This window comes from Carassius auratus, unplaced genomic scaffold (genome assembly GCF_003368295.1).
Source record: "Carassius auratus strain Wakin unplaced genomic scaffold, ASM336829v1 scaf_tig00032568, whole genome shotgun sequence".
NCBI lineage: Eukaryota > Metazoa > Chordata > Actinopteri > Cypriniformes > Cyprinidae > Carassius > Carassius auratus.
In genome coordinates this window covers 155,678-180,847 of record NW_020526009.1, presented here as the reverse complement: position 1 = coordinate 180,847, position 25,170 = coordinate 155,678, and the positions used below count along the sequence as shown (strand labels likewise).

The following is a 25,170-nucleotide window of genomic DNA, read 5'->3' as shown; positions in this document are numbered from 1 at the left end:
ACAACACACTTTTAGCCCAATAAGTTCTATTTTCTTTTTTTCTTTTTTTTTCTTTTTGAATCAATAGCTGCGTGTGGTGTCCAAGTTTGGAAATAATGACTAATCGACAGCTTCTGATATATGTTTTTGTTTAAAGCACTATATAAATAAAGGTGATTGATTGATTGATTGATGTATATATATATGTATGTATGTATATATATATATATATATATATATATATATATATATATATATATATATATATATATATATATATATATATATATATATATATATATATATATTAGCGATTTTATTTTTATTCATCTCTCTCGCTGGTGGAATTTTGTATTGTGTGACGTAGACCAGTGAAGGCGAGGAAACTGGCATGACGCGGCATGATTGCGGCATGATTTTGGCCTCTGTGCTCGAGGTCCGAGCGCCGAGGCTATTAGCTCCGTCTGGCTCGTGGCTAGTGGAAAAGCGGCTAATGGGTGATGATGGCAGAAGACTGTACACTTGCGAGATGGACGTATGCACATCTTGACAATTTAAGAGTTTACATATATTCCTGTTGTGTTTGATATGAATATGTAACACATTACAATTCTGAGACAGTAATATTGTAAGGTTAGGAATTACTTTTAAATGACAGTAACAAGTTATCTATAATGTATTACAGTTTGGAAGTGAAACTTGCACAACACTGGCTGTAGTTTCGTTTTCAGTTTATCGCAATCCTCCTTAACACATTTTTGTGAATTGGCAGTGAAAACACTGGGCTTGGTCTGTCTGACGCCATATCAGAAAACAAACTGAAACAACGCGGCTATATTTCGAGACAGCCAACGTCTGTGACTTATGTTTTGTTAAAGTAGAAGAAGTGGTATTAGCCCTTTCTGCCGGTAAGTGGTTTTAAAGTTTTATTATTGAGGAAAACGAGTGACCTGCAGTTTTAAACTCCAAATTAGCTTAGCACAAGTCTTGTTAAAAAATGTCCGGATTGTTAGAGCAACTGAAAAATATCAACCAGCACAAGCTATAGTCTATTACTGTGTTTAAACCACTATGATTCTATAGCCTATGATAGTAGTGTTTCTTTATATCCTTCACTTTATTTATTTTTAAAGTGAAAGTGATTTTACATCTCGTCCCCTTGGAATTATAAGGTTCTATCTGCGTTCTGAGTAGTTTTCAGATATTGAGCTTTAAAGTTTTTGTGTTCCATAGACTTCTGTAGATAGAACCTTTTTGTTTTTTCAATAAAAAATCACAAAATGTACACAACTTAAAATAACACATCACATAATGTAAATAAATCGTCACAGAATAAGAATATGTGAATAACTCAATTTTGACAAAAATGTCAGATAGAACCTTATAAGTCCAAGGGGACGATCTCTCATCCACCCAAGTAGATTCCATTTAATCCAGTTTAGCTGTTTTCATGAAAGAAATCTTGCATGATTATATTTTACCTACTGTTGCACATCTACTTAAAGGGTTAGTACACCCAATAATGAAAATTATGTCATTAATAACTCTCATGTTGTTCCAAACCTGTGAGACCTCCGTTTATCTTCGGAACACAGTTTAAGATATTTTTGACTTAGTCCGAGAGCTCTCAGTCCCTCCATTGAAACTGTGTGTACGGTATACTGTCCATGTCCAGAAAGGTAAGAAAAACATCATCCAACTAGTCCATGTGACATCAGAGAGTCAGTTAGAATTTTTTGAAGCATCGAAAATACATTTAGGTCCAAAAATAGCAAAAACTACAACTTTATTCAGCATGGTCTTCTCTTCCGTGTCTGTTGTAAGAAAGTTCAAAACACTGCATCGTAGTGATATCCGGTTAGCAAACGAATCATTCGATGTAACCGGATCTTCTTGAACCAGTTCACCAAATCGAACTGAATCATTTAAAATGGTTCACGTCTCCAATAAGCATTAATCTGCAAATTACTTAAGCTGTTAACTTTTTTTATGTGGCTGACACTCCCTCCGAGTTAAAACAAACCAATATCCGTAGTAAATCATTTACTCATACAGTACACTGACTGAACTGCTGTGAAGAGAGAACTTAAGATGAACACCAAGCCGAGCCAGATAACGAACGAACGATTGACTCGTTCTCGAGACAAGAACCGGTTCTGTCAGACAACGTCTGATTCGAGAACCGAGGACCTGATGATAATGCTCATGTGTGATTCAGCGTGAAGCAGAATGACACACAGAGCGTCTGAATAAAGTCGTAGTCGTAGTGGACAGTATACCATACACACAGCTTCAATGGAGGAACTGACTATGGAGTGCTCCCGGACTAAATCTAAAATATCTTAAACTGTGTTCCAAAGATAAATGGAGATCTCATGGGTTTGGAACGACATGAGGGTGAGTTATTAATGACATAAATTTTATTATTGGATGAACTAACCCTTTAATAAGCACTTTTTGTTTTTCATACGGTTAAACCAAAACATTTATCGGACTAGATATAATTTTAGATTTTAAAATCTGAGATTATCCAGATGAATCTGTTCTGACAGAGTTTAACTCTGAGTTCTTGTCAAACTATAGCAAATAAACTAATAATGTGAGAAATGTAATCTATTTATTAAAATAAATAAATTTTGGTTTGACTGTATTAGTATTATTATTATTATTAACCTTTGTCTCACACTATGAAAAATATTTTTACTGTCAAAAAATTATTTGATTTTCTGGAGCTCAACCATCCAACTGAGGATGGCCTACTTCACTCCTGTTCTGAGGAGAGCAGGTAAGTGACAAGCATATTAATCCATATAGTTATAAAGTTTACATTTTTACTTTGGTTTATGTATAAGCATGCACTACCATTAGCTTCTATTTCATTTTCATTTTAACATTGTGAAGGGCTCACAAACTGTTATGTTTTTGCTTCTATGAAAGAGACTCACTGTCTAAACTTATTTATGTTCACAGACAGATGTTGTCAAATCCTACAACCTCATCATCAGATACTGCCATTCAGTTACAACAAAACACATAATGATGGATGTAAAAACATTGTCAAGACATTTTACACTGGAACTTGGACTTCATCACGTTTATTTTGTGTTGTTATTTAGTTTTATTTTTTCATCTGTTTATTCATGTCAATGATCATTTATTGATGTAATCACATTAAGCAATAATTATTGTCCAATTTTCTTTATATAAACCCTAATATATGTTATTAGTATTGTGGAGTAATGTAATATAAGGAATATATTAAAGGGGGGGTGAAATGCTCGTTTTCACTCAATATCCTGTTAATCTTGAGTACCTATAGAGTAGTACTGCATCCTTCATAACTCCAAAAAGTCTTTAGTTTTATTATATTCATAAGAGATAGATAGTCTGTACCGATTTTTCCCGGAAAAACACGAGTGGCTGGAGGCGTGACGTGTGGGCGGAGCTAAAGAATCACGAGCGCCAGTAGGCTTTTGCGTTGAGAGCGTTTGGAAGCTGTGACACCGTGAGGACAAAACCAACCAAAACAAACCATGGCTAACAGTCAGATTCAGCGTATATTTATGATCCAGAATCAGATCCCGAGGCTGAAACTGAACGAGAGCAGCAGCAGCAACGACTCGCTCCGAGCGGGGCTCGAACCCGGGTCTCGGCATGGGAGGGGACGCACTAACAAGGAGGCAGAGATATTTGAAGCAGTTTTACTCACCGCCTGAGGTTCCAACACACGATTGTGGCCCTTTTTCGTTGGGATTGCATCATCCTTAAGAAATAAACGATACGCAAATCCGTCGTCAAACTGAGCCTTGTTTGTAAAACAAGCATCTTCGAAATGCAGGGAACAAACACAAACACTTGCACAACTCCGTTGATGCTCTGTAAAAATAAACTCCATCCACTGGTCCCTTAATGCTGTTTTTTTGGTAATCTGTGCAGGGTTGTCTTGCCCTGGCAACTAAAAATACACTTCTTTTGTGACATTTCGCGACGCTCTCGCTCTGATCACTGAATGCCTCTGCTCTCAGTGCTCTGCTATAAGGGAGCGCGCGCTCTTCCGGCAGACGTGCCCTAGGACCCATATAAGGAAATTCCGCTCCATCTAACGTCACACAGAGCCATACTCGAAAAAAACTTTCCGAAACTTGTGACAAACCGGAAGGAGTATTTTTGGAACAGAAATACTCCTTCAAACGTACAACTTAATTTTTGAAACTTTGTCCATGTTTAGCATGGGAATCCAACTCTTTAACAGTGTAAAAAACTCAGTATGCATGAAATAGCATTTCACCCCCCCTTTAATGAAAATAAACTATTATTTAAAAAGGTTTATAACACTTAAGTTTCAACACTGAGCACATAGCACATATGCATAATTCATTATGGAAACCTTTGAAATTAGTATGAAACATAGTCATCCATTTATTCTTCTAACTATTTCTGTTGTAGAATGCAATAGCCTATGTATTTGATATATTTAGTCAGAATGACTGTTTTAAATGTTAAAAAATGTTAAAATTACAGTATTGCCTTGTGATGTATGACTGTTTATTGTTGGACATTGTTAGTAGACAAATAAATAAAACCGTGAGATGGTGAAACTAGTATTCCCCCCTAACTTACTAAAAGTGGTCACACAAATACAAAACACTATCATGGTTACACACAACATAAAAATAATGCAGTTAACATTAATTTAACATAAGATGTAACGTACAACTCTATAATGTGCTTAACTGGTGAGAAATAACTATGAAGCAGATATTTCAGTTTAAAAAATCAAATGTTGGCTGACAAACAGAATTTTTCAATTTCAATATATTAAAGGATGACCTCAAGAACACTCCACAAAATTGTACATTTAGCAGTACTTTACTGTAAAATTACAAAATGAAATACCATTAAACAGTTAACAGGGTTTTGTAGTATCATTTACAGTTTTTGCTGCTGACATTTTTTATAATTTTATACAGTGTATAAACGAGGTTTACAATGAGCTGATCCTTTTTCTGTTTCATTTTAGTTTTCCGAAGAATGCATGTCTGCAAGAAGCTTGTGGAAGCATGACCTGTAGAAGAAATGAGTCTTGAAGAGTCTTGAACTACTGTCACCTTGACTTTCAGTTTTCTACGAAATCACTCCACAATGTTCACAGTTAAGGCACACATCAACCATCATCGCAGGAATCAAAGCTTCTGAAGACAGCACAGTACTAATGACATCCAAGACTGACTGAATAAATCTAGACTGTGACTATGTTCACTTTAAGGATCATTATTTTTATTACACTAATTGTTCCTCTTAACTATAAACTTTGTTCCTGTCAGTGTTCTCATGCTGAATATGAGATACACAAGCAATGTTGCCCAATGTGTGCCCCTGGTAAGACTGCAAGTTATAACATATATACTTCTTAACTTTATTAATATATTTTTTCATCTTTATATGTTTGTTTATTTGTTTATTGATTTACAGTATTAGACGTTTGTTGTTCTGCCATAAAGCATTTGTTTCAGTTTAAATTCATTCTCAAATTATAAAGGGCTTTTCTTTTACTTAATTACTAATTAACTATCTGAAATTATAATGGGCTTTTCCAATGCTTTCTAAATACTCTGATATTTTGATTTGATTTTTTTCCAAAATGGTAAAGATATTATTCAATATTGTTAGAAATCAACAACAAATTTTATGTGCTGCTTATTCAGGATTCCGTGTTCATTGGCACTGCACAGATGACACCAGCACAACTTGTGTTCCATGCCCTTCATCAACTTTCACTGATGAACCAAATGGCCTCACTGGATGCTTTCCTTGTACTGTATGTGATGCAAGTGAGTGTTTCCATTTCCACTTGATATGTGGTCATCTGAAAATGTCAGACTGATGGTGACAAACGTCTCAGGTTATATGCATGTAACCATGGTTCCCTGAAAAGGCAACAAGACACTACATCCTCTAGCAGTTAATGTGGGGAACTCCTTCAGCGTGTTGTCTGAAGTACATGTCTAAATATGACAATAACATTGGCTGGTGACAGCCTATGACTTCACTACCAGCGTGGCCATTGTACAAAAGGGTGCTGAGAGAATACGTCATCTGCTACATACCCAATAACTTACCTGATAAGGGCTGATATGATACAAAGATATCCAGTGAAAAGAAAATTGCAATGTACCGGAAATAAACCCCTTCCACTGGACCAGACAATGAGATTTCCTATAGATTCCTTTTTCCAGATCCCATTAGCTGGAAAGCCATCACTGGCATACCCCAGCCCAAGTGGGAAGTGTTTGTCATTGGTATCAGTGACAATACACACCTAGAGTGGGACCCAAGGTGAGGAACCAGGGTCTAGAAAAAGGGTACGATGACCGTAGGGGGTAAACATTACCATGTACATGGATATTAGAAAGTGCACATGATGCTCAGCATTTAAGCTTGGCATAAGGATGGATTTTAGAAAGGGCACTGCCAAGCTCAACCATGAGGGCAGACCATCAGGGAGGCCAAGGAATGCCTATCAACCTGGTATGACTACCTCACTGACCTCAAAGGAGTGGAGTACTTGACTCTCAGATTGAGAGAAAACCTCACGTTCAAATTACACACATAACTCTGTTCCTGGTAGCAACCCTCTAAATCGAGGGGAGCACTGTCAAGCTGCATTATATGGGCAGTCCGCATAGTAGCACAAGATAGGGCTCGGGGAATGGCATGCTCATAGGAGACCTAAAGTAAGGGGAGCAGGGCCAAACTCAACCATGAAGGCAGTCCATCAGGAAGGTTAAAGGGAAGTCTATCAGCCTGGTGTTACCATAACACAGAGCTTAGGGAGTGGAGTACTCAACTCTCAGATCAAGAGGAGGACTCACATGCTCAATCTGGGAGCGGCATGCTGATAGAAAACCATTCTGGAGAGGGGGGACCACTGCAAAATTCAGTCATAATGGCAGCCCATCAGGGAGGCCAAGGAAGGCCTATTAACCTGGTATGACTGCGTCACAGAGCTGAAAGTAGCAGAGTACTTGACCCACAGATTGAGAGGAGAACTCATATGCTCAATCAAATACCTCGGTAAAGGGAGGGGGATCCCATACAGCAATGCTTGGAAAGAGCCTGTTGAAAGCATAACTATAGGAGGGCCTACAGTAATTGGGAAGGTATAGTACACAACAAAATCAAGATCACCAGAGTGAAGTGGATGATGTATTATCTCACACCTTTTATAACATGGTCGTGCCAGTACTGATGCACAGGCATTCGTCATCCAGTGTTGTGTTTAGGTGTGTGCTTCAAACACAGGTCACCCGAAGGTCAAGGTGACTGCTAGAGGATGCAGTTGGTGTTCCCTCGAAAGGTAATCATGTCTGTTTATTCAAGTGATTTAAGAACTTCATTGTTGCAATCTAGTTGCTCCATGAAACTGTCCCTAAAAAGAATATAGTGTAAGTATATTCAATTTCAAATAATGAGAAAGAACCAAATTGCCTATCACAGCTATGCTGATGATACCCAGATTTACTTAGCCTTATCTCCAAATGACTACAGCCCCATTGACTCCCTCTGCCAATGCATTGATGAAATTAATAGTTGGATGTGCCAGAACTTTCTTCAGTTAAATAAGGAAAAAAACTCAAGTCATTGCATTTGGAAACAAAGATGAAATTTTCAAGGTGAATACATACCTTGACTCTAAGGGTCAACTAAAAATCAAGTCAGGAATCTTGGTGTGATTCTGGAGACAGACCTTAGTTTCAGTAGTCATGTCAAAGCAGTAACTAAATCAGCATACTATTATTTAAAAAACATTGCAAGAATTAGATGGTTTGTTTCAAGTCAAGACTTGGAGAAACTAGTTCATGCCTTTATCACCAGCAGTGTGGACTATTGTAATGGACTCCTCACTGACCTTCCAAAAAAGACCATTAGACAGCTGCAGCTCATCCAGAACACTGCTGCCAGGATACTGACTAGAACCAGAAAATCTGAGCATATCACACCAGTCCAGATTTTAAAGTACTTTTACTCGTATATAAGTCACTAAATGACCTAGTATATAAATATATTGCTGATATGTTCACTGAATATAAACCTAACAGTGCACTCAGATCACTAGGACCGAGTCAGTTAGAAATACCAAGGGTTCACACAAAACAAGGGGAGTCTGCCTTTAGTTACTATGCCGCCCGCAGTGGGAATCAGCTTCCAGAAGAGATCAGATGTGCTAAAACACTAGTCACATTTAAATCTAGACTCAAAACCCATCTGTTTAGCTGTACATTTATTGAATGAGCACTGTGCAATGTCCGAACTGATTGCACTATATTTTCACTTTTTTAATGTAAAATCATTTTCGAACAGTTTTTAAATTAATTTTAAGTAAATTTTTTAATCATTTTATTATTTTTCTTCATGATTATTTTACTTTCTTTTATGTAAAGCACTTTGAATTACCATTGTGTAAGAAATGTGCTATATAAATAAACTTACCTTGCCTTGCCTAAGTGGCTTCAGATGTAACTGTGCAAGTGTCTTCTGAAGCCCTATTCAGATTGTCAGCACAAATCCGATTTTGTGCATATCTGGATGGAATCTGATTCCCTGCAGACTTGCACAAAAATCTGATTTGGGTTGACAGTATGAACAAGGCATAAAAGACAATTAATGCAATGCCTATTTTTTTTTTTTTATCCTAGGCCGTGGTTTAAGAGTGAATAAAAAATGCACTCAGTCATCAGACACTGTTTGTGGGCCTCTAGAGAGATTCTACTGCATTGCAAAAAAGAAAGGCTACTGTTCTTTAGCTGTGCAACATTCAGAATGTATCCCTGGCCAATATATCAAACAAGCAGGTAAATTATTAAAAAAAAAATCCTAGTATATAAACATACATGAAACATTGCTTAATTGTTATCTGTGCTGCATTAAATGGAAAAGAAAAAGGAAGAAATGAATAGAGAAACACAACAGTGACAGTTTAATTTGCTGACTGTCTCTGCAGGTACTAGCTCTACAGATACTGTATGTGCTTACTGTACAGGTGACACATATTCAAATGGATCTTTCTCATCCTGTTTAGCACACACAAAGTAAGTGCTCACTTATGCTGTTTATGTGTGCTGTTGGTCATTTTTTAACAAATCTGATTCTGCATACAATATTATTTCACAGATGTGAGGCCCTGGGACTTACTGAAACAAATCCAGGAACACATTCATCTGACACCAAATGTGGAAATCCCTCTACAGCTGTAGCAATAACTGCCCCAAGTGTTATAGTTACTTTAATATTAATTTTAGTCATATTTTTTTCCATATATATTTGGAAGAAGAAGCAATCAAAAAGTACAGGTAAGGGCTATTCAGTTATATTTTGTAGTATGAGATCTATTGTTGTGTTTTTTATATAATGGAATTTTCTTTGAAAATTCATCAATTAATCCAGGCTGGGTCACTTTGATAATCATTCATATACACAGTATATTGCTACATTTAAAAATGATGGTGCTGTAGAGAGGATTTTATACAGATTTATTATTATTATCAATGTTGATTACAGTTGTGCTTGTTAATTTTTGTGATAAAGTAGCATTTAGAGGTTTGGGGTAAGAAAAAAACAAAAAATAAACATACATCAGTGGTATTCATTTAAATGATTCTATATGTCAAAGAAATCGGAAATAAATTATACCAGGGTTTCCACAAAAATATTAAGCAGGAAAAACAGTTTTCAACTATAATAATAATAAAAAAAAATTATAATGTCATGTTAGAATGATTTATGAAGGGTCTTGTGACACTGAAGACTGGAGCAATGGCTGCTTAAAATTCAGCTTTGCCATCACATGTATAATATTGTAAAATACATTAAATTATAAAATATATACTATTTTACGGTATTAATGTTTTAACTGTGAGCAAATAAAATCAGTTTTGGTATGCATAAAAGATGCATTTCTAAACCAACAAAAAAATTTATTACAAATATTTTACAGGTAGTTTATTGTGAGTTACATTAATATATACTGTTCTCTCTTTTCTGTTCAAACAGGGATACAGGTATGTTCAACTTTTTACATGAAATAAGGTCAAACAAAGTTTGTTTACTATGTTTTAATAATGTTTGTTTTTGTTTAAAAGGAAACAGGTTTACCGTTTACTGTTGAAAATGACAGTTCTAAAGGTATGAATAAAATATATCATATAGACAAAGACATGCTAGATGCAGTTTATTCAACTTATATAGATGATGAGAAACATAAAAATACAATATTAGATTTGAATTATATGAATTATATAATATTTTGCTCTTCTATGATTATTTGACTGTGTCAATAAATTAATGTAAAACATAGTTTGTGCTACTGCAAGCTGAAAAGTAATGGTTCACTGTTTTTTCAGTTGATGGCGACAGGAAAATTGTTGAACCATTTGAAACAGAAGTCCTGACAACCTGTGAATGACTACAGTTTCTACACTACTCAGATCTTTCACTACATTTATCAAAGGAGTTATCATACCTGAAATTTTGCAGTTTGAGCCACTGTCATTGAAACAAAAGTCAAACAGCGTCAAATTATTTTGTCATCATTTATTAATCAACTACTAATGAACTACTGTGTGTGTCAAGCCTAAAAATAATAATAATAGAAATATTTAATGTAGCAACAAGTACATGAGCCAGCATAAAACTGCATTAGCAGTTTCTATAAGATGGCATCTGACAGTATTTACATTTTCTAAGGATTACTCAAATGTATTTTTTTTAAACAAAGTATGCAATTACTTAAAATTTGAGCCTAGCTTAGAGTTCTTCTAGCTGCTGAGACAAACTTTTACTAAGAGATAGCAGAAGTCTTAAAGCTAAGAGTAAGGGCAGGGTTGACCTTGATCCTATGGATGATGTCAGCAAACTTACCAACGATGCACATAGTCATTGGCTGATTAAGAGAAATATTGTCGGCTGCAATATTATGTTGCCATATTCAAATAAAGGTTTTATAATAAAAATGCTAATTTGAACATTCAAATAAACATTTTTAAAAGTGTTACTAATGAAACAAGTAGGCTATATATTCAGCTAATTGTCACCCTCTTATATTTATGCTTCTTGTAAACAATTAGTCAATATGTATTTAGGGTTGCCCTCGAATAAAGATTTTTTTGGTCAATTAGAAGTCATTAATTTTAAGCATTATTCGACTATTAGTCGCACTTTTATTAATAATCCATATAAATCATAATAATGAGCCTTTAATTATCTAAAGGCTATTAAGCGATCAAGTGCATGCAAAAAAAACCTTGCCAGATTGCACTGGCAAATATAATAATCTGTATGACAAAAAATTACGAAGTATTTTAAGAGCAAATGATCGCAAAATAAAATTTTGGTAATATTCATATAAACAGCCTTTAAATTAGCAGCATAATCATGGGTTATCGTAAGAGATGCAAAAACATAAAAGAAAAGCAAACTGGACATGAGAACAGCTAGGCTATAAGACTGTAACGTGGGAGCCGATGAGATGTGAGACGTGCAGATCCATGTGCAAGCTTTTATTACACTAAGACATGTTCATAACAGGCATGGGTCAAACACTGGCAAACAGGTATATATAGGGGAAGACAAAGAATGTTCCTAGAGCAAGCGTGGGTCTACGATCAAGAGGGCTAAGCAAGAGGGTTAATCCAGAATCCAGAGCAAAGGGTCAAATCACGAGTAACAGGGCAAAGCAAGAAAAAGACTAAACTATAAACTTAAACAAGACTATGAAAACTATGAACCAAAACAAGTGGAACTGTGAAAACAAACACGGAAAGGCTTGGTATCGCTAGGGGAGGGATATTCGCAGAACAATACTCGGCAGTATGTGAGGGGAAGTCCAATGCTTATTAAGCGTGTCTGATGATTGTGCCGTGTGTGTGATTGGTCTCAGGCGCATTGTGTGATTGTTATCAGGTGAATGTGATTGGTGCAATGGAGCATTGGGAATGTAGTCCGGGGTGTACCATGTAGTGTGAGTCTGTGTTGTGGATAATGACCTCTGATGGTGAATAAATGGAAGTTCAATCACTGGATCATGACAAGGACATTATCAAACATTTGAAACTGGGATAACCTCCAAACTAAACCAATTAGATTTTTTTTTTTTCTAAAATGTTTAAATTCCGAGGCAGATTGCTAGCAACAGCCATTTTAGGATATTTCATATTTGGTCTTAGTGACTTAGGAGTCCTCTTCACTACTCCTAACCTTTCACAGATTTAGGAGCTAATTTTAGCATTAAAATGCTTTGTGAAATACTCTTAGAGCAAGAATGTGAGGTCCTAAATTTAGGACTGACACGCCCACAATTTTTAAGATTTGTTCCTAAATTGACAAGTTAGGAGATAAGTTTTGAATGCAGGCCCAGTAAAAGTTCTTAGGTAAGTTTCCTCTTAAAACCTATTCACAAAGCTGCTGAAGAAATGAAAAAAATCTTAAATTAAGAGAAAAGGCTATGGAAGATGTCATCAATCTTACTAACTATGTGAGTGATTTAATCATAGAAATATTGTACAAAGAATCACATTGCCAATATTCAAATAAAGTTTTTTTTTTTTTTTTTAAGTGTTTCCATATTCAAATAAATTAAACAAGTTCAGCTAATTATCAGACACTTACATTAAAAATCATGAACAATTAGCAGATATGTAAATAAGCAGAATTGTAATTAAAAGACTAGAATTGTCATGGCTGATAGTAAGATATTGTGAAAACTTAAAAGAAAACCAAACTGGACTCAAGAAGGGGTCGTTTTTCCAAGTAAGACATGTTCCTGGATCAACATCTTTTGATAATCCTGGGTCAACATTATTGTCCAAAATATAGACTTAGACTTAGACCTGGATGTTGATCCAGGCCGATGTTGTACATGGTGAAATCACGCTCACCCTCAAGAAGGACATAATAAAGGGAAATAATCATTAAATATTTCTGAATTGTTTGTTATGATTTTAGGATTGTTTGTGATTTGATCATAATCAAGTCCTGTTGTTTTAGCACCCCTTATTTTTAAGCTATAAAAAATATATATAAAGAACTCCCATTTCCCATAATCCTTTGCCAGGACTCATCAATTGCAATCACCTGTCTCTCATCACCTCATCAGTCTCACACTATAAAGGTTGCACACATCCACACACAGTTTGCTGATTATTGTTTATAGCCTATACCCTGTGTATATCTGTGTTGCCTTGCCTTGCCTCTTTGTTTTTGACCTTGGATGCAATGTTTATCTGGTTTATTGATTGTTTTGCTGCCTGCCCTGACCTCTGACTTGGACTGTTTCTGATTTTGGATATCCTTTGACATACTTGATGCTGTTCTTTGATTACTGCCTGTTTCACCTTTCTCTACAATAAAGCCTGCATTTGGATCCGACCTTGCCTACACAACCCTGAGTGTAACAGAAAAATCAGCCATCCCACTTCCACATGGACCTGGCCCTCCATCCCTCCCCCTTTTCCGCCTCCACTCCACCACCCTCCAAGATCGTAGAGAGCATCTAGAAGCTGCTTTTTTTGGGTGGGGGGACTATGTCACGATCTCTAGCTGGAGTGCCCGTGAGCTTCATTAGATGACACTCCATTCCAGACTCTTGCCACTTTTCCCTGGACTCCATTTGCCATAATCCTTTGCCAGGACTCATCAATTGCAATCACCTGTCTCTCATCACCTCATCAGTCTCACACTATAAAGATTGCACACATCCACACACAGTTTGCTGATTATTGTTTAGCCTGTACCCTGTTTCCCTGTATCTGTTTCATTGCTTTGCCTTGCCTACCTGTTTTTGACCTTGGACTGTTTACCTGGTTTATTGATTGTTTTGCTGCCTGCCCTGACCTCTGCCTTGGACCGTTTCTGATTTTGGATATCCTTCGACATACTTGACGCTCATTGATTACTGCCTGTTTCACCATTCTCTACAATAAAGCCTGCATTTGGATCCGACCTTGCCTACACGACCCTGAGTGTAACAAATATATATATACTATTTTAAACTTTATAATGCAGTGATATTATTGGTTTATACTGTATTTGCATAAAAAAATGTTAGTTTTTTGTAGTTTTTAAATTAAACTGTGTTTGAAATTGTGACTATAGCAGTCATTGTGGGCAGCAGTCATAGTTGAACATAGTGGAAAAAGTAAATTTTCTTTAAATTCAAGTCTATCTTCCACTGCTTGATCTCTACTTATTTCTCTTCTGAGTCAGATGACATTTTCACAGGATAATAGTCGATAAAGCTTAATAAATAAGCTAATATTTTAGCTGGATACAGCGGTTCAAAGTAAAGAAAACAACAACATTTTAATACATTTGTTATACTGTTTTAATTATAGTAGCAATTTGCTTGCTCAGTAAAAGAACACATCGCTTTGTGCTGAAGGCGAAAAACAAAGTTCAGTATTTGTGCCTGCTGAGTGATAATTTTGTGAACACACAGTAGGACATTTTGTCATGTGTTTTGTGCCATGTAATTCCACGGCATCATGGGAACATAAAAATTACTCTGACCCGATGGACAATGATTAGCTTGTACTACAGAAAAAAAAAAGACGCCACATACAAATCAGTCATTGTTTGAGTTTTTTTCGTTTCCCAGCTGAAACAATCACATCTTTCATATTGTACACAATCAGTCACATGCTTTCATTCATTACTATTGCCACCCCTATCAATAGATTGGTCTGCAGCTGTGAGAAACATCTTATTCCTTTAAAGTAAGTGCTTTTCTTATGCTTTTGTGTTGGTAAATGGGTTTAATGAATGTATTCACTTCTTGTCAAGTTGATTGGTTAACGCCAATTATAATTTTTTAGGATCTTGAGAAGTAAGAAATTGTGTTCTTATTGAAGCAGCTGCTTTTAAAAATAGCATTGTTTCATGGTTTTTAAAAGAATTACTGTTGAACTGATCGTTTATTTTTGGTTGAATATCTTTTATTTGTGTTTTGGGTAAATAACAGCCTATTTTCTCCTTTATTTTAGACTGTATTGGGTCCTTTACTGCCCCCCCCCCCCCCCACTCCACAGAAAATGATATCCATCAGAAAATTATCAGAACCTGCTACATTCAACACAGAGAAGTGCTTCTGAATGAAGTCTGATAGAAATACTAAATCCACTATCAGCTCTTTGCACAGACACACTGAGTTGACTCATTTTGCATCTTTATGAAAATGAAGCTTTTGTTGATTATTTTGTACATTGTTTCTCTGGCCTTGCTACACATAGAACTAGCTTATTGTATCTGTTCCAGTGATGAATATGAGATAAACGGACATTGCTGCCCTATGTGTGCACCTGGTGAGTGAATAGTTTATAGTAATAAAAGAGATATTTCATTTTTAGTACAATTGTTTACAAGAAGAATTTCTAGATGTCTTGACTCGGGGCTTAGAAAAACTTTTATAGAAAAGTTTGCATTGTAAAAAGGAACCTTCTAATATCCTATATACTTTTAAAGGTAATCGTGTTTTATGGCATTGCACAGTGGATACCAGCACGACTTGTGTATCCTGTAGTGCATCCACATACACTGACCAACCTAATGGGCTTGAAATTTGCTTTTCTTGCTCAACCTGTGATGCAGGTGATGGTTTTACATTTATTAAGCAGAGAGTTCAGGATATCCAAATGAATACAATCATTTAACATGCTTCATTATTCATTAATAAATGTTTTGTTTCAATATATTTAGGTTTAAGGCTACAGAAGGCCTGTACACGGTTATCAAATACTGTTTGTGAGCCACTTAAAGGATTCTTCTGTATGGTCAGAGAAAAAGGCAGCTGTAAATTAGCTGTTAAACATTCTCAATGTAATCCTGGAGAATACATCCAACAAAAAGGTATGGATTTTCTCATTATTTGTGTAGATGTTACTGAAGCAAGTGCACAAATAATTGGCAAATACAACTCACAAGTTACTTTCATATTAGAATAAGCAGAAAAGAACGAAAAAGAAATCACCAGACTAGACCTTATTTAATATATTTAATTAGCTATATACCTTTTTTTATTATGAAAATGCCACAGCTATCTTTATCAACTTTCTGGAGATATAGTAATTCTAGCTACAGTACAGTTTATATCTATATAAATCACATCAGAAGTATCTGCACTCTTTAGCAAGCACATGTGGATCTTGTGGATCATAGTTTTTGGTACTAAGCAAACAAAGTCTTACACAGTAACTTATTTTTTTGAAAAATGAAAACTTATTTTCAAATATTACCAATTTTAGAAAAACTGATCCAACGTATGTACGTATACTGTTCGCAATATTCTTAATATTGAATAATCAATGTTAAAAACTAAACATTGAATACTAATTAAAACCCTGTAGTGTTTTGAATTGAATTTAGAGTGAATTTTTGAAACAGTTTATTTTTCATATAACTCGGTGTCCTAATATCTTAACAGGAACAGCCAGCACTGATACTGTGTGTGGTGAATGCAAAAATGGCACCTACTCTGATGGCACTTTCACAGCTTGTAAGCCACATACAATGTGAGTAGTTTTACATTAAGTTTTACATTAAATTCCTGTTCTAATAGGTCTGTATTTGCTAACATCACACTGTTGCATATCTACAGATGTCAGAATATGGGTCGTAAACAAATAGAAACAGGAACAACATCATCTGATGCTAAATGTGAATATACTCCGAATGGTCTTGTTATTGGAATCGTGACTGGTGTTGTGGTCATTGTTGTTATTGTTGTTATTGGAGTCTCAGTAACCCAGTTCGTCATATTCAAACACAAGTCAAAGGCTCGTCCAGTGATAAGGTAAGGCTTTGACAGTTTTCCCCCATTATAATGTACTTTGCATTAATCTGATTAATTTAATAATAATTTGTATACCTCTTTAATGTTTCAGGTCCGCACAAAATGTTGGAGGGCTCTTAAAGTACTTACATAATCCATGGACATAATGTTACTTATTACATTTCAACCAGTCAAAATGAAACAAAAAGAAAAACTTTTCTTGTTACTGATGGTGGACAAGCTGGTCACTGACAGTGAAAGTTTTACAGATTAAACACTGTAAAAGATTACAGGAAGAAGACAATGTAATATCATAAAAATAATTCTTCTTAACCAGTTACATCTGTAATGAATGGATTATCAGCATACACGCTATTACTATTAGTAATTGGTAATTTTGACACTACTTGCATGATATGTTGAAATTAGAACACAATATAACAGTACTTGTGAACAATTTTGTGACATGACATTTATTGCTAAATATATTAAAAATCTGTAACTTTTTCCAATTTGAGTATGAATGAGTCTGAGTTTTTGTTTATTTTAACATCCTGATCTATATTTGGTTGTGTGTATTGCAGTATGTTTCTGTATTGTATCTGCTTGTGTTGTAAGTTTTTGCAGCTCATTTCTGTATTTGCTTTCATTTGTGAGGTTTTTCGCAGTGCTAATGCATTCTTCTAAATAAGCTGAATGAAGGATGCAAAACTAAGACTCAAAAACATTGAGACTTCCTTCGAAGGATCTTGATGACATGGCAGCCTAGATGTTATGCATCCTTTCCATTTGAAAAGCATCCATAACAATGTGAAACTATTTTTATATGTTTTGTTTCACTTTATTTCTAATGTCTTCTCATGAAGTTTGACATGCTGAATTTGAAAATCACATTATTTTTTTGTATCATTAACAGTAATAATTAAAAATAAAAATATTTTGACAGCTTATAAAAGATAATCTGTTATTATGCATGCATTGAAATTACACATAATACTTATCCAACAACAACAGTTTAGCATTAACAGTGAGTTGTCCAGAACATCAGAAGTGTATGTTGGGTGATTGTTTGTCTATGACTAGTCCTACAGTGTTCTGGAATGTTCCCATCCTTGAAAAAGCAGATAGTTTTAGTACAATTTATACAATAACATATCTGCACATAAATTCATAATGATGGAAGATCTAAAATTCACCTAACCTAAATATTTACCAAAATACTGATGTTACGTGAAAATTAAATAGTACATAAAAACTAGCACTGAAGAACCATAAAAATATTTTGAGAGTGAAACAGTAAGTGAAACAAATTTTTGTTAAATTGTGTAATCTGGCAGGCCCAAGGGGAATTCCAGAAAGCAAGGTCACTAACTTTACCATCACATCTCCACCTTTTTCTTATCGTAAGAGTGGGAACAGTCACTTTTTATGGGTCTGGCTTCCCGTCTTATCTGTGTCCAGCAATTTATAGCTGTACAGAAAAGCTTGTGTTGCTGCTTGATATTGCAAATGGGTGTGTCTTACCATATTATTTTCATGTATTTTCTTAATAATGAGCACAATGGTTTGTAGTGCAAACAGTTTACCATTTACTGCACGTTATTATAGTTCTCATTATTTCCCTATTACGTCATTTTGTTTAGTTGTCTTTTTTCAGAATTATGGGAGCAGCATGATCTCTATTTTAAGTAAAGTAAAGTAAAGACAGAAAGATAGAAAATCATTTAAGTCTTTTTTTAAGCCCATTATCTTTTCCGACCCTATAGCAACACCCCTACTGTAGCATCTACATTTGGAAATCCAGTTATACTTGTGTGCAGGACCACCTGTACACGCTGTACTAGTGTTATTTTTGGTGACCTGTTTAAATTTTAGTTTTAGTCTAGTCTTTGTGTGAAGCTGTCATTTTAGTTTTTATTAGTTTTATTAATGTTCATACTCTTTTTAGTCTAGTCAAATTTCAGTCAACTAAAAGTCTGAGCATTTTAGTTTTATTTCAGTCAGAATTATCCATGACTATTTTCATCTAGTTTTAGTCAACGAAAACTGATGAGATTAAGTCTAGTTTTAGTCAATGAAAGTTGTATTTTAGTTTCTTTTTAGTTATTCAATTCTATTTAACCCAGTCAATATAGTATAAGTACCAAGTAGTATAGACGAAACCAAAATTTTCTTTTAGCCAAACCCATTTCAAACAAGGTTATCTTATTATATTATTGTTACCTTATAGACTCAAGAATACATCCATTCCAGACACGGAAGACCCTCTGATTTGAATTTACAACATTTATTTTACCAACCAAACATATTAGAACTACACACATCAGTCCCTTTCTCTGTGTCAGACTTAACTTTTTTTGTTGTCATCTTGAATCTAAATAATGCCGCGAATGGGGCTTGAGGAAGTGACGTCACCTGCCTCTGCACAGTGCAACCTGATGATGCCCCTGAAGTGAGACACAGGAACAGAAATACTGCGAAATAATAACATGACTAAATGAGACAAAACAACATAACATTTTGTTTCATCTCGTTTTGGTCAATGAAAATGAAGAGACATTTTAGCATAGTTTTTATTTTGTAAACCACATTTAGTTTTTATTCAACAATATTTAGTCATAATAATCGTTGACGAAAGCAACACTTGGCTGTACACACAGTAAGTATATACCATAAGTGCTGACTGACCTGAGAAACAATTTCTCTGTAAAAGCATGTGATGGAAATGTTACGCCCCTTGCCATACTGTGATCTGTGTCCCAGTCAAAACACCAGCACTACAAGACAAAAACAATAAAACCCATTACAAACAAGCAATTTGTTGCATCCAGTGGGGAACATAATTACTGATTATAAAATCTTAAAAAATAAAACAATTTCTGCATTTGTGATTGGAGAAACGACAAACAACAAGTGATATTCTAGACCAGCGGTTCTCAATTTGCAATTCCAGTCCTCGCACCCACCAGCTCTGCATATTTTGTATGTCTCTCTTTGTTAACACACCTGATTCAGATAATCAGCTCGTTTGAAGTGAGCTCCGTGCATGAACTGAGTTCCCATTGACATTGTCCCTACATGGTGTTCATTGCTCCCTACTCCTTGAGCAGGGGAAATCTGTTTTAGTTATCTCACTTCATGGATTTGCACCATGCAATGTCTTCACACACGGACAAGTGTGACATCAGGGACAGACTGGGAGTAGAAAATTGCCCTGGATTTTCTCCCAAATAGGTCCATCACAACTACAAACAGTCGCTACTATCTCACAATATTACAGCAATCCTATCGTATTTATGGCAGATAACATCACAAAACCCATGCTGAGTGCTGACAAAAACAATTGAAACCATCACAGAAATTTGAATGATTTCCAATACAAATACCATTACAAACATTACAAACCATCAACTTTTAACCATTATAACCAACAAATAATGGTTTCCTGTAGTGTGTTTTGGGAAATATTACATCAGGATTTAGTAACTTTAATAAAAGCCATAGAAAGTGACCAATTACCTGCAGAGACAAACAGGAGCCATTACAGTTTCCATTAAAACCAATACATTTTACAAGCAAGCAAGGCAAAAGGGCCAACAAGAGCTAAGCATCTCTCGGGGAACTCCTTCAAGACTGTTGGAAGACCATTTCAGGTGACTACCTCTTGAAGCTCATCAAGAGAATGCCAAGAGTGTGCAAAGCAGTAATCAAAGCAAAAGGTGGCTACTTTTGAAGAACCTAGAATATGACATATTTTCAGTTGTTTCACCCTTTTTTGTTATGTATATAATTCCATATATAATTCCACGTGTTAATTCATAGTTCCTCTTCAGGACCTTGAGCTGCGTCGAGAACGTTTGGGGAACGCATCCAGCGTGACGTCTCTGAATAACGTGTATAATCAGTCCAAAGGAAGGGCGAGACGTCATAGGCGGGTGACGTCAGAGACCAGGAAGCATAAAAGCATGAGCGGCGAAGCCGGTAATCAGCCTTGTGTCTTCAGCAAGCGCTCTGTGTGTGTGTCAGTCGCTATCTGTTTGTGAGTCTTATTTAGTGTCGTTTGTCCACTGATAAACTCCATTGTCAAAGCTTCAATCAAGAGAAGTTTTGGGCGAGAGCAGGCAGCGTTCAGGCTGTGTGTTTTCCCTGCCATAAAAAATAAATAAATAAAAGGTAGGGACACACGCAGCTTGTGTGTTGTCTTCTTGAGAGTGAAGCGCGCAGTGTCAGCTCTCGAGGGAGTTGACAGCTGCGATGCAAGCCTTTGCTTCACTCTGAGAAGGCTCTCTTCGAGGAGAGAGCTTTCACTGGCGTTTCTCGCGGTGCCAACCCCGCTTTCGCCGAGGCGGAGCGGTAGTTGTGTTCGCGGGATTCGCTTTCGGATCTGCTGGAAGGAATGTAAGACGGGCAAGTCTCTATCTTCTTTCTTAGCCACCAGATCCGCCGCCTGCTCTCGGTGGTCGGAAGCCCGCGTTTGCGGTACTTTCTCCCCGATGAGAGGGCGCGACGCGCTGCTTGTCTTTCTCTGAGGAGATTGATGTGGATAGGCGTCGATGAGCTCGCCAGTTGCACAAGCACCAGTCACACAAGCACCAGTTACACAAGCATATTATGCCTAATATTAACATAAACAGCATTAATGAAGAGTGGAGCTCGCGCAGTCAGCTCTCGGGGGGCTGATTGTGCTTTTCTCGCTGTTGAGCGCTCTGCTCTCGCCGGGCATGCTCCGAGGAGTGTGTCCGTGCATGCGATCTTGCGGTCGCGGTCTCGCTGGTGCTGAGGCACGGTGGCGACCGCTATAGCGGGAATCGCACATGATCTGGCGAACAAGTTGGAGACGGTTCGTCCTATCTCCACCCGTGTTCACTAGATCTAGAGCTCATTCTCGAGGCTTGGAAACCAGTGCTACAGTTTCTTCGCCCTCTGAGACAGCTCGCTGTAGCATCCATCTTTCTCTGAGGAGATTGATGTTGTTTGTGTGACTGATTAGCATAAAATAATATATATATATATATTTAAAAAAAAAGACATGAGCGCTGCCGAGGCAACGCGTGTGTTACATGGTTTCATTTTTATGTGAGTTTTTTTTCTACACCAGACCGTGTTGACTAGTCTGGTTGCTGACTACATTTAATTCTAAGGAAAAAAAATGGCATATTTATCTGACTAAGTGAAGTTAGATGTACAGGGGCTCTAGGGATGTGATTTCTTGTGTGAGAACACGTGTGTACCGCTCTTCCTCTGAGGAGGTTGAGGCGGTCAGGGGCTGCTGGGCGGAGCAGTCCCAACCGTGTTCCAGCCCTACGTGCCCGGGGTGTCACTTTTGTACTCCGCAGACGCTAGAGTCAAAGTGGCGCTCCCAGGCCGAAGGCTTTTAGTGGAAAGCAGTTCTACCGACCATTGTTTTCGCTGGATAGCCTTCATCATAACGTCCTGATGCCTAGGCCTAGGACGTTTTGAGGGCCAGCTCCCTCTGGGGAAGAGTGGTGTACACCGCATTACACGGTGCCCGTCTCTCCTCAGTGCCCTCAGGAGATCGATCTGCCAACCCTGCTGGTGTTCCAGGGTGCAGCGGTCTCCAGTGAGCGCTTCTCTCAGTTACTGCCCGGAAACGTAGCGATGCTAAGAGGCTCGCGACCTCCTGGGAGGTTTCCAGAGCAGCTAGTTCGCCCGTCTCCTGCCGGTGCGCCACTTCAGGACACCGAGCTAATTGCTCTGATGCAATCAGAGATCAGTCTTGAGAGACTGATTCCCTTAGTAGACTATATTGCAGTGTGAAAACTACTGCCAAATTTGTCTCAGTGGGTCCTGCACACTGTAGTGAGAGACCACAGAATCCAGTTCTGGTGGGCCCCAAGCAAGCTCTGGTAATTGAACAGAAGTAGACTCTCTCTGAGGACGGAGACCATCGAGGTGGTCCCTCCTTGGGTTGCAGAGTCCGGGTCCTACAGCACTTCACTGTTCCGAGGAAGGATGAGGTGTTGTGTCCTTTTCTAGATCTGTGCTTTTTGAACCTCTCAGTCAGGTTACTGAAATTGAGCATGCCTGCACAGGCCAAGTCGGAGGACTGGCGTGTCACGATCTATCAGAAGATGCACTTATCTCCATCCTTCTTCATCGGAAGTTCCTGAGGTTTGCTTTTGGGGGCAAAAGCCTACCAATACGGATCTTCCACTGGCCTTGCACTTTCACCCCACACTTTCATGACTCAACCACATTGACGATTGGTTAATATCAGCTCAATCTGAGCAGATGACGGTTCGGCACCGAGGTGTCGTTCTCGCTCACATGAAAGAGCTGGGGTTAAGACTTAACGCCAAGAAAAGTGTGCTTTCTCCAGTTCAGAGAACCACTTATCTGGGCCTGCTGTGGGATTTGACCACGATGCAGGCACGTATGTCACCTGCTCGGAATCGGGTCGATCCTCACTGCAGTCGCGAGAGTGAGAGAAGGCCGGTCACTCACTGTCAAGCAGTCACGGAGATTGCTTGGTCTGATGGCAGCTGCGTCCAACGTGAATACTATTGGCCTGCTGTACATGAGACCCCTTCAGTGGTGGCTCAAGACCAAGGGGTTCTCCCTGAGGGGAAATCCACTTCGCATGCTAAAGGTCATGCGGCGCTGCCTACGTGCCTTAGATATGTGGAGGAATCCTTGGTTCTTGTCCCAGGGCCCGGTGCTGGGAGCTCCTTGTCGCCGCGTGATGTTGACCAGATCCTTGTGTGGGCCCAGGACGAATTCCTCTCGCTCAGAGCAGTTCACATTCCTGGGCATCTTAATATGGGAGCAGACATCCTGTTGAGGCAGGGGCCGAGGCCCGGGCAATGGCGGCTTCACACTGAGGTGATGAAGCAGAGTTGGAGATGTTGGCCAGACTCGGGTGGATCTGTTTGCGACTCGAGAGACATCGCACTGTCCCGTCTGGCTTCCTCTGACTCATCCAGCTCCACTGGGGCTGGACGCCATGGTACAGACATGGCCGAGGCTTCATCTGTACATTTTTCCCCCGATTGCTCTGCTCTCTGGAGTTCTGGAGAGAGTGCGCCAGGACGGAGTCCGGCTGCTGTTAGTAGCCCCGCTCTGGATGGGCCGGGTATGGTTCCTGGGCCTGATTTCTCTTTTTGACGGCACTCCATGGGAGGTTCCCATCAGGAGAGATCTCCTCTCGCAGGCGGAGGGTGTGCCCCCACATGGAGCTTAGAGGCTGTAGGTGTTGTCTCTAGGAGGCACAACTCTTAGCTTCCGGTCTCTCAACCGAGGTTGTCAGACCGTTCTCCAATCCAGAGCTCCCTCAATGAGGAAACTGTATGCCTTGAAGTGGAAGCTTTTCACTTCTTGGTGCGGAGACCGCCAGCTCAACCCAGTTAACTGCCCGGATGGTACAGTGCTGGAGTTCCTACAGGCTCTCCGCAGGGTTGACCCGCTCAACCTCAGTGTTGAGGTAGGTGTAGATGTGATACACACAAAGTATGTATACAATTGTGTTTTTTTTTTTTTTTCACTGAAATCTGTATATTGTTATAAGTTCAATGATCACCTTATTTCTTTATGCAGTGTGCAAATTAACTTATGTATATTGGTTTACATGGACAAAGAAAAAGGACTCTTATTTTGATATTCTGACCCGGGAGTCACGAACGGACTGGCGAACTGCGCATGCTTCCTCATACCAACAGAGGAGCTGTGAAGGAGCAGACGTGACTCTCCCGGTTTTTTCATTTTATCCTGTGTTTACAGGTACAGTTGTAACGGATATGCAGATCTTCGATTCATGGGTTCAATTCAAGCCACAAATGAAACCCTGTTTGTACTAAACGGCTGGCCTGGCGCCAGCCTGGCCGGACTTAAATTATTTTACGATACCCATGCGAGCCTCAAAGGGGACATGAAAACCCCCAAATTCTTGAACACACACACACAAGCACACACACACACACACACACACAAACAAACCTTCCTTAAGGTTCTATATCTTCATAATTTTATTCATATGTATTTTGAATGTTTGTGTATTGCATAAAATGGTTAATCCTGGGTAAATGGTTAAAGTGCTGACTTATAAGTGGAAATGTTTGAATTCATTCTAACTCTTTCTCAAGAGAGCCATGTTTTCTGCAACCCCCTCTCCTGACCAGGTCGTAAAGCTTTATGACCCCACGGGGCAACAGGAATTCTAACCCTTACAAAAGAATGGTAAAATATTACCTCAGACGTAGTCTAAAAGTACATAGTATTGTTTTTGTTAGTGCTTTGAGATGTTTCCCATATAAATTGGGACTATTTGCGGTGTTATCATGTGTTAATCAAATCTTTAAATATGTGTAATTCTGCATTTGAATGTAACTTCATGTTTTGATCATTTATACATATGT

At 37.9% G+C, this 25,170-nt stretch overlaps 1 protein-coding gene across 4 annotated transcripts; it reads left to right on the top strand.

Moving 5' to 3' along the window:
• Window positions 1-372: 372 nt before the first annotated feature.
• Window positions 373-13,974, top strand: LOC113080919 (tumor necrosis factor receptor superfamily member 14-like). Of its 4 annotated transcripts, XR_003282045.1 has the most exons (11): window positions 373-514; window positions 752-887; window positions 5,000-5,358; window positions 5,685-5,810; window positions 8,676-8,831; window positions 8,981-9,068; window positions 9,151-9,329; window positions 10,030-10,037; window positions 10,119-10,161; window positions 10,380-13,144; window positions 13,720-13,974. XR_003282045.1 is itself a non-coding variant. In XM_026252978.1 (10 exons), exons 3-10 carry the CDS (start codon window positions 5,232-5,234, stop codon window positions 10,439-10,441), a joined length of 789 nt encoding a protein of 262 aa, XP_026108763.1. In that variant the 5' UTR covers window positions 373-514; window positions 752-887; window positions 5,000-5,231; the 3' UTR covers window positions 10,442-13,974. The 4 variants fall into 4 exon arrangements, 3 of the variants coding, with proteins under 3 accessions (XP_026108763.1, XP_026108765.1, XP_026108764.1); XM_026252978.1 differs by having other exon boundaries at window positions 10,380-13,974; XM_026252979.1 differs by lacking the exons at window positions 373-514; window positions 752-887 and having other exon boundaries at window positions 4,190-5,358; window positions 10,380-13,974.
• Window positions 13,975-25,170: the final 11,196 nt, after the last annotated feature.

What these genes read in the sequence shown, in the direction of transcription:
- LOC113080919 (XM_026252978.1), top strand. Translation starts at nt 5,232, where the DNA reads ATGTTCACTTTAAGGATCATTATTTTTATTACACTAATTGTTCCTCTT. An exon ending in TCCTGTTTAGCACACACAAA is followed by an intron (nt 9,069 to 9,150) that starts GTAAGTGCTCAC and finishes ATTATTTCACAG; the next exon opens with ATGTGAGGCCCTGGGACTTA. An exon ending in TGAAAATGACAGTTCTAAAG is followed by an intron (nt 10,162 to 10,379) that starts GTATGAATAAAA and finishes CTGTTTTTTCAG; the next exon opens with TTGATGGCGACAGGAAAATT.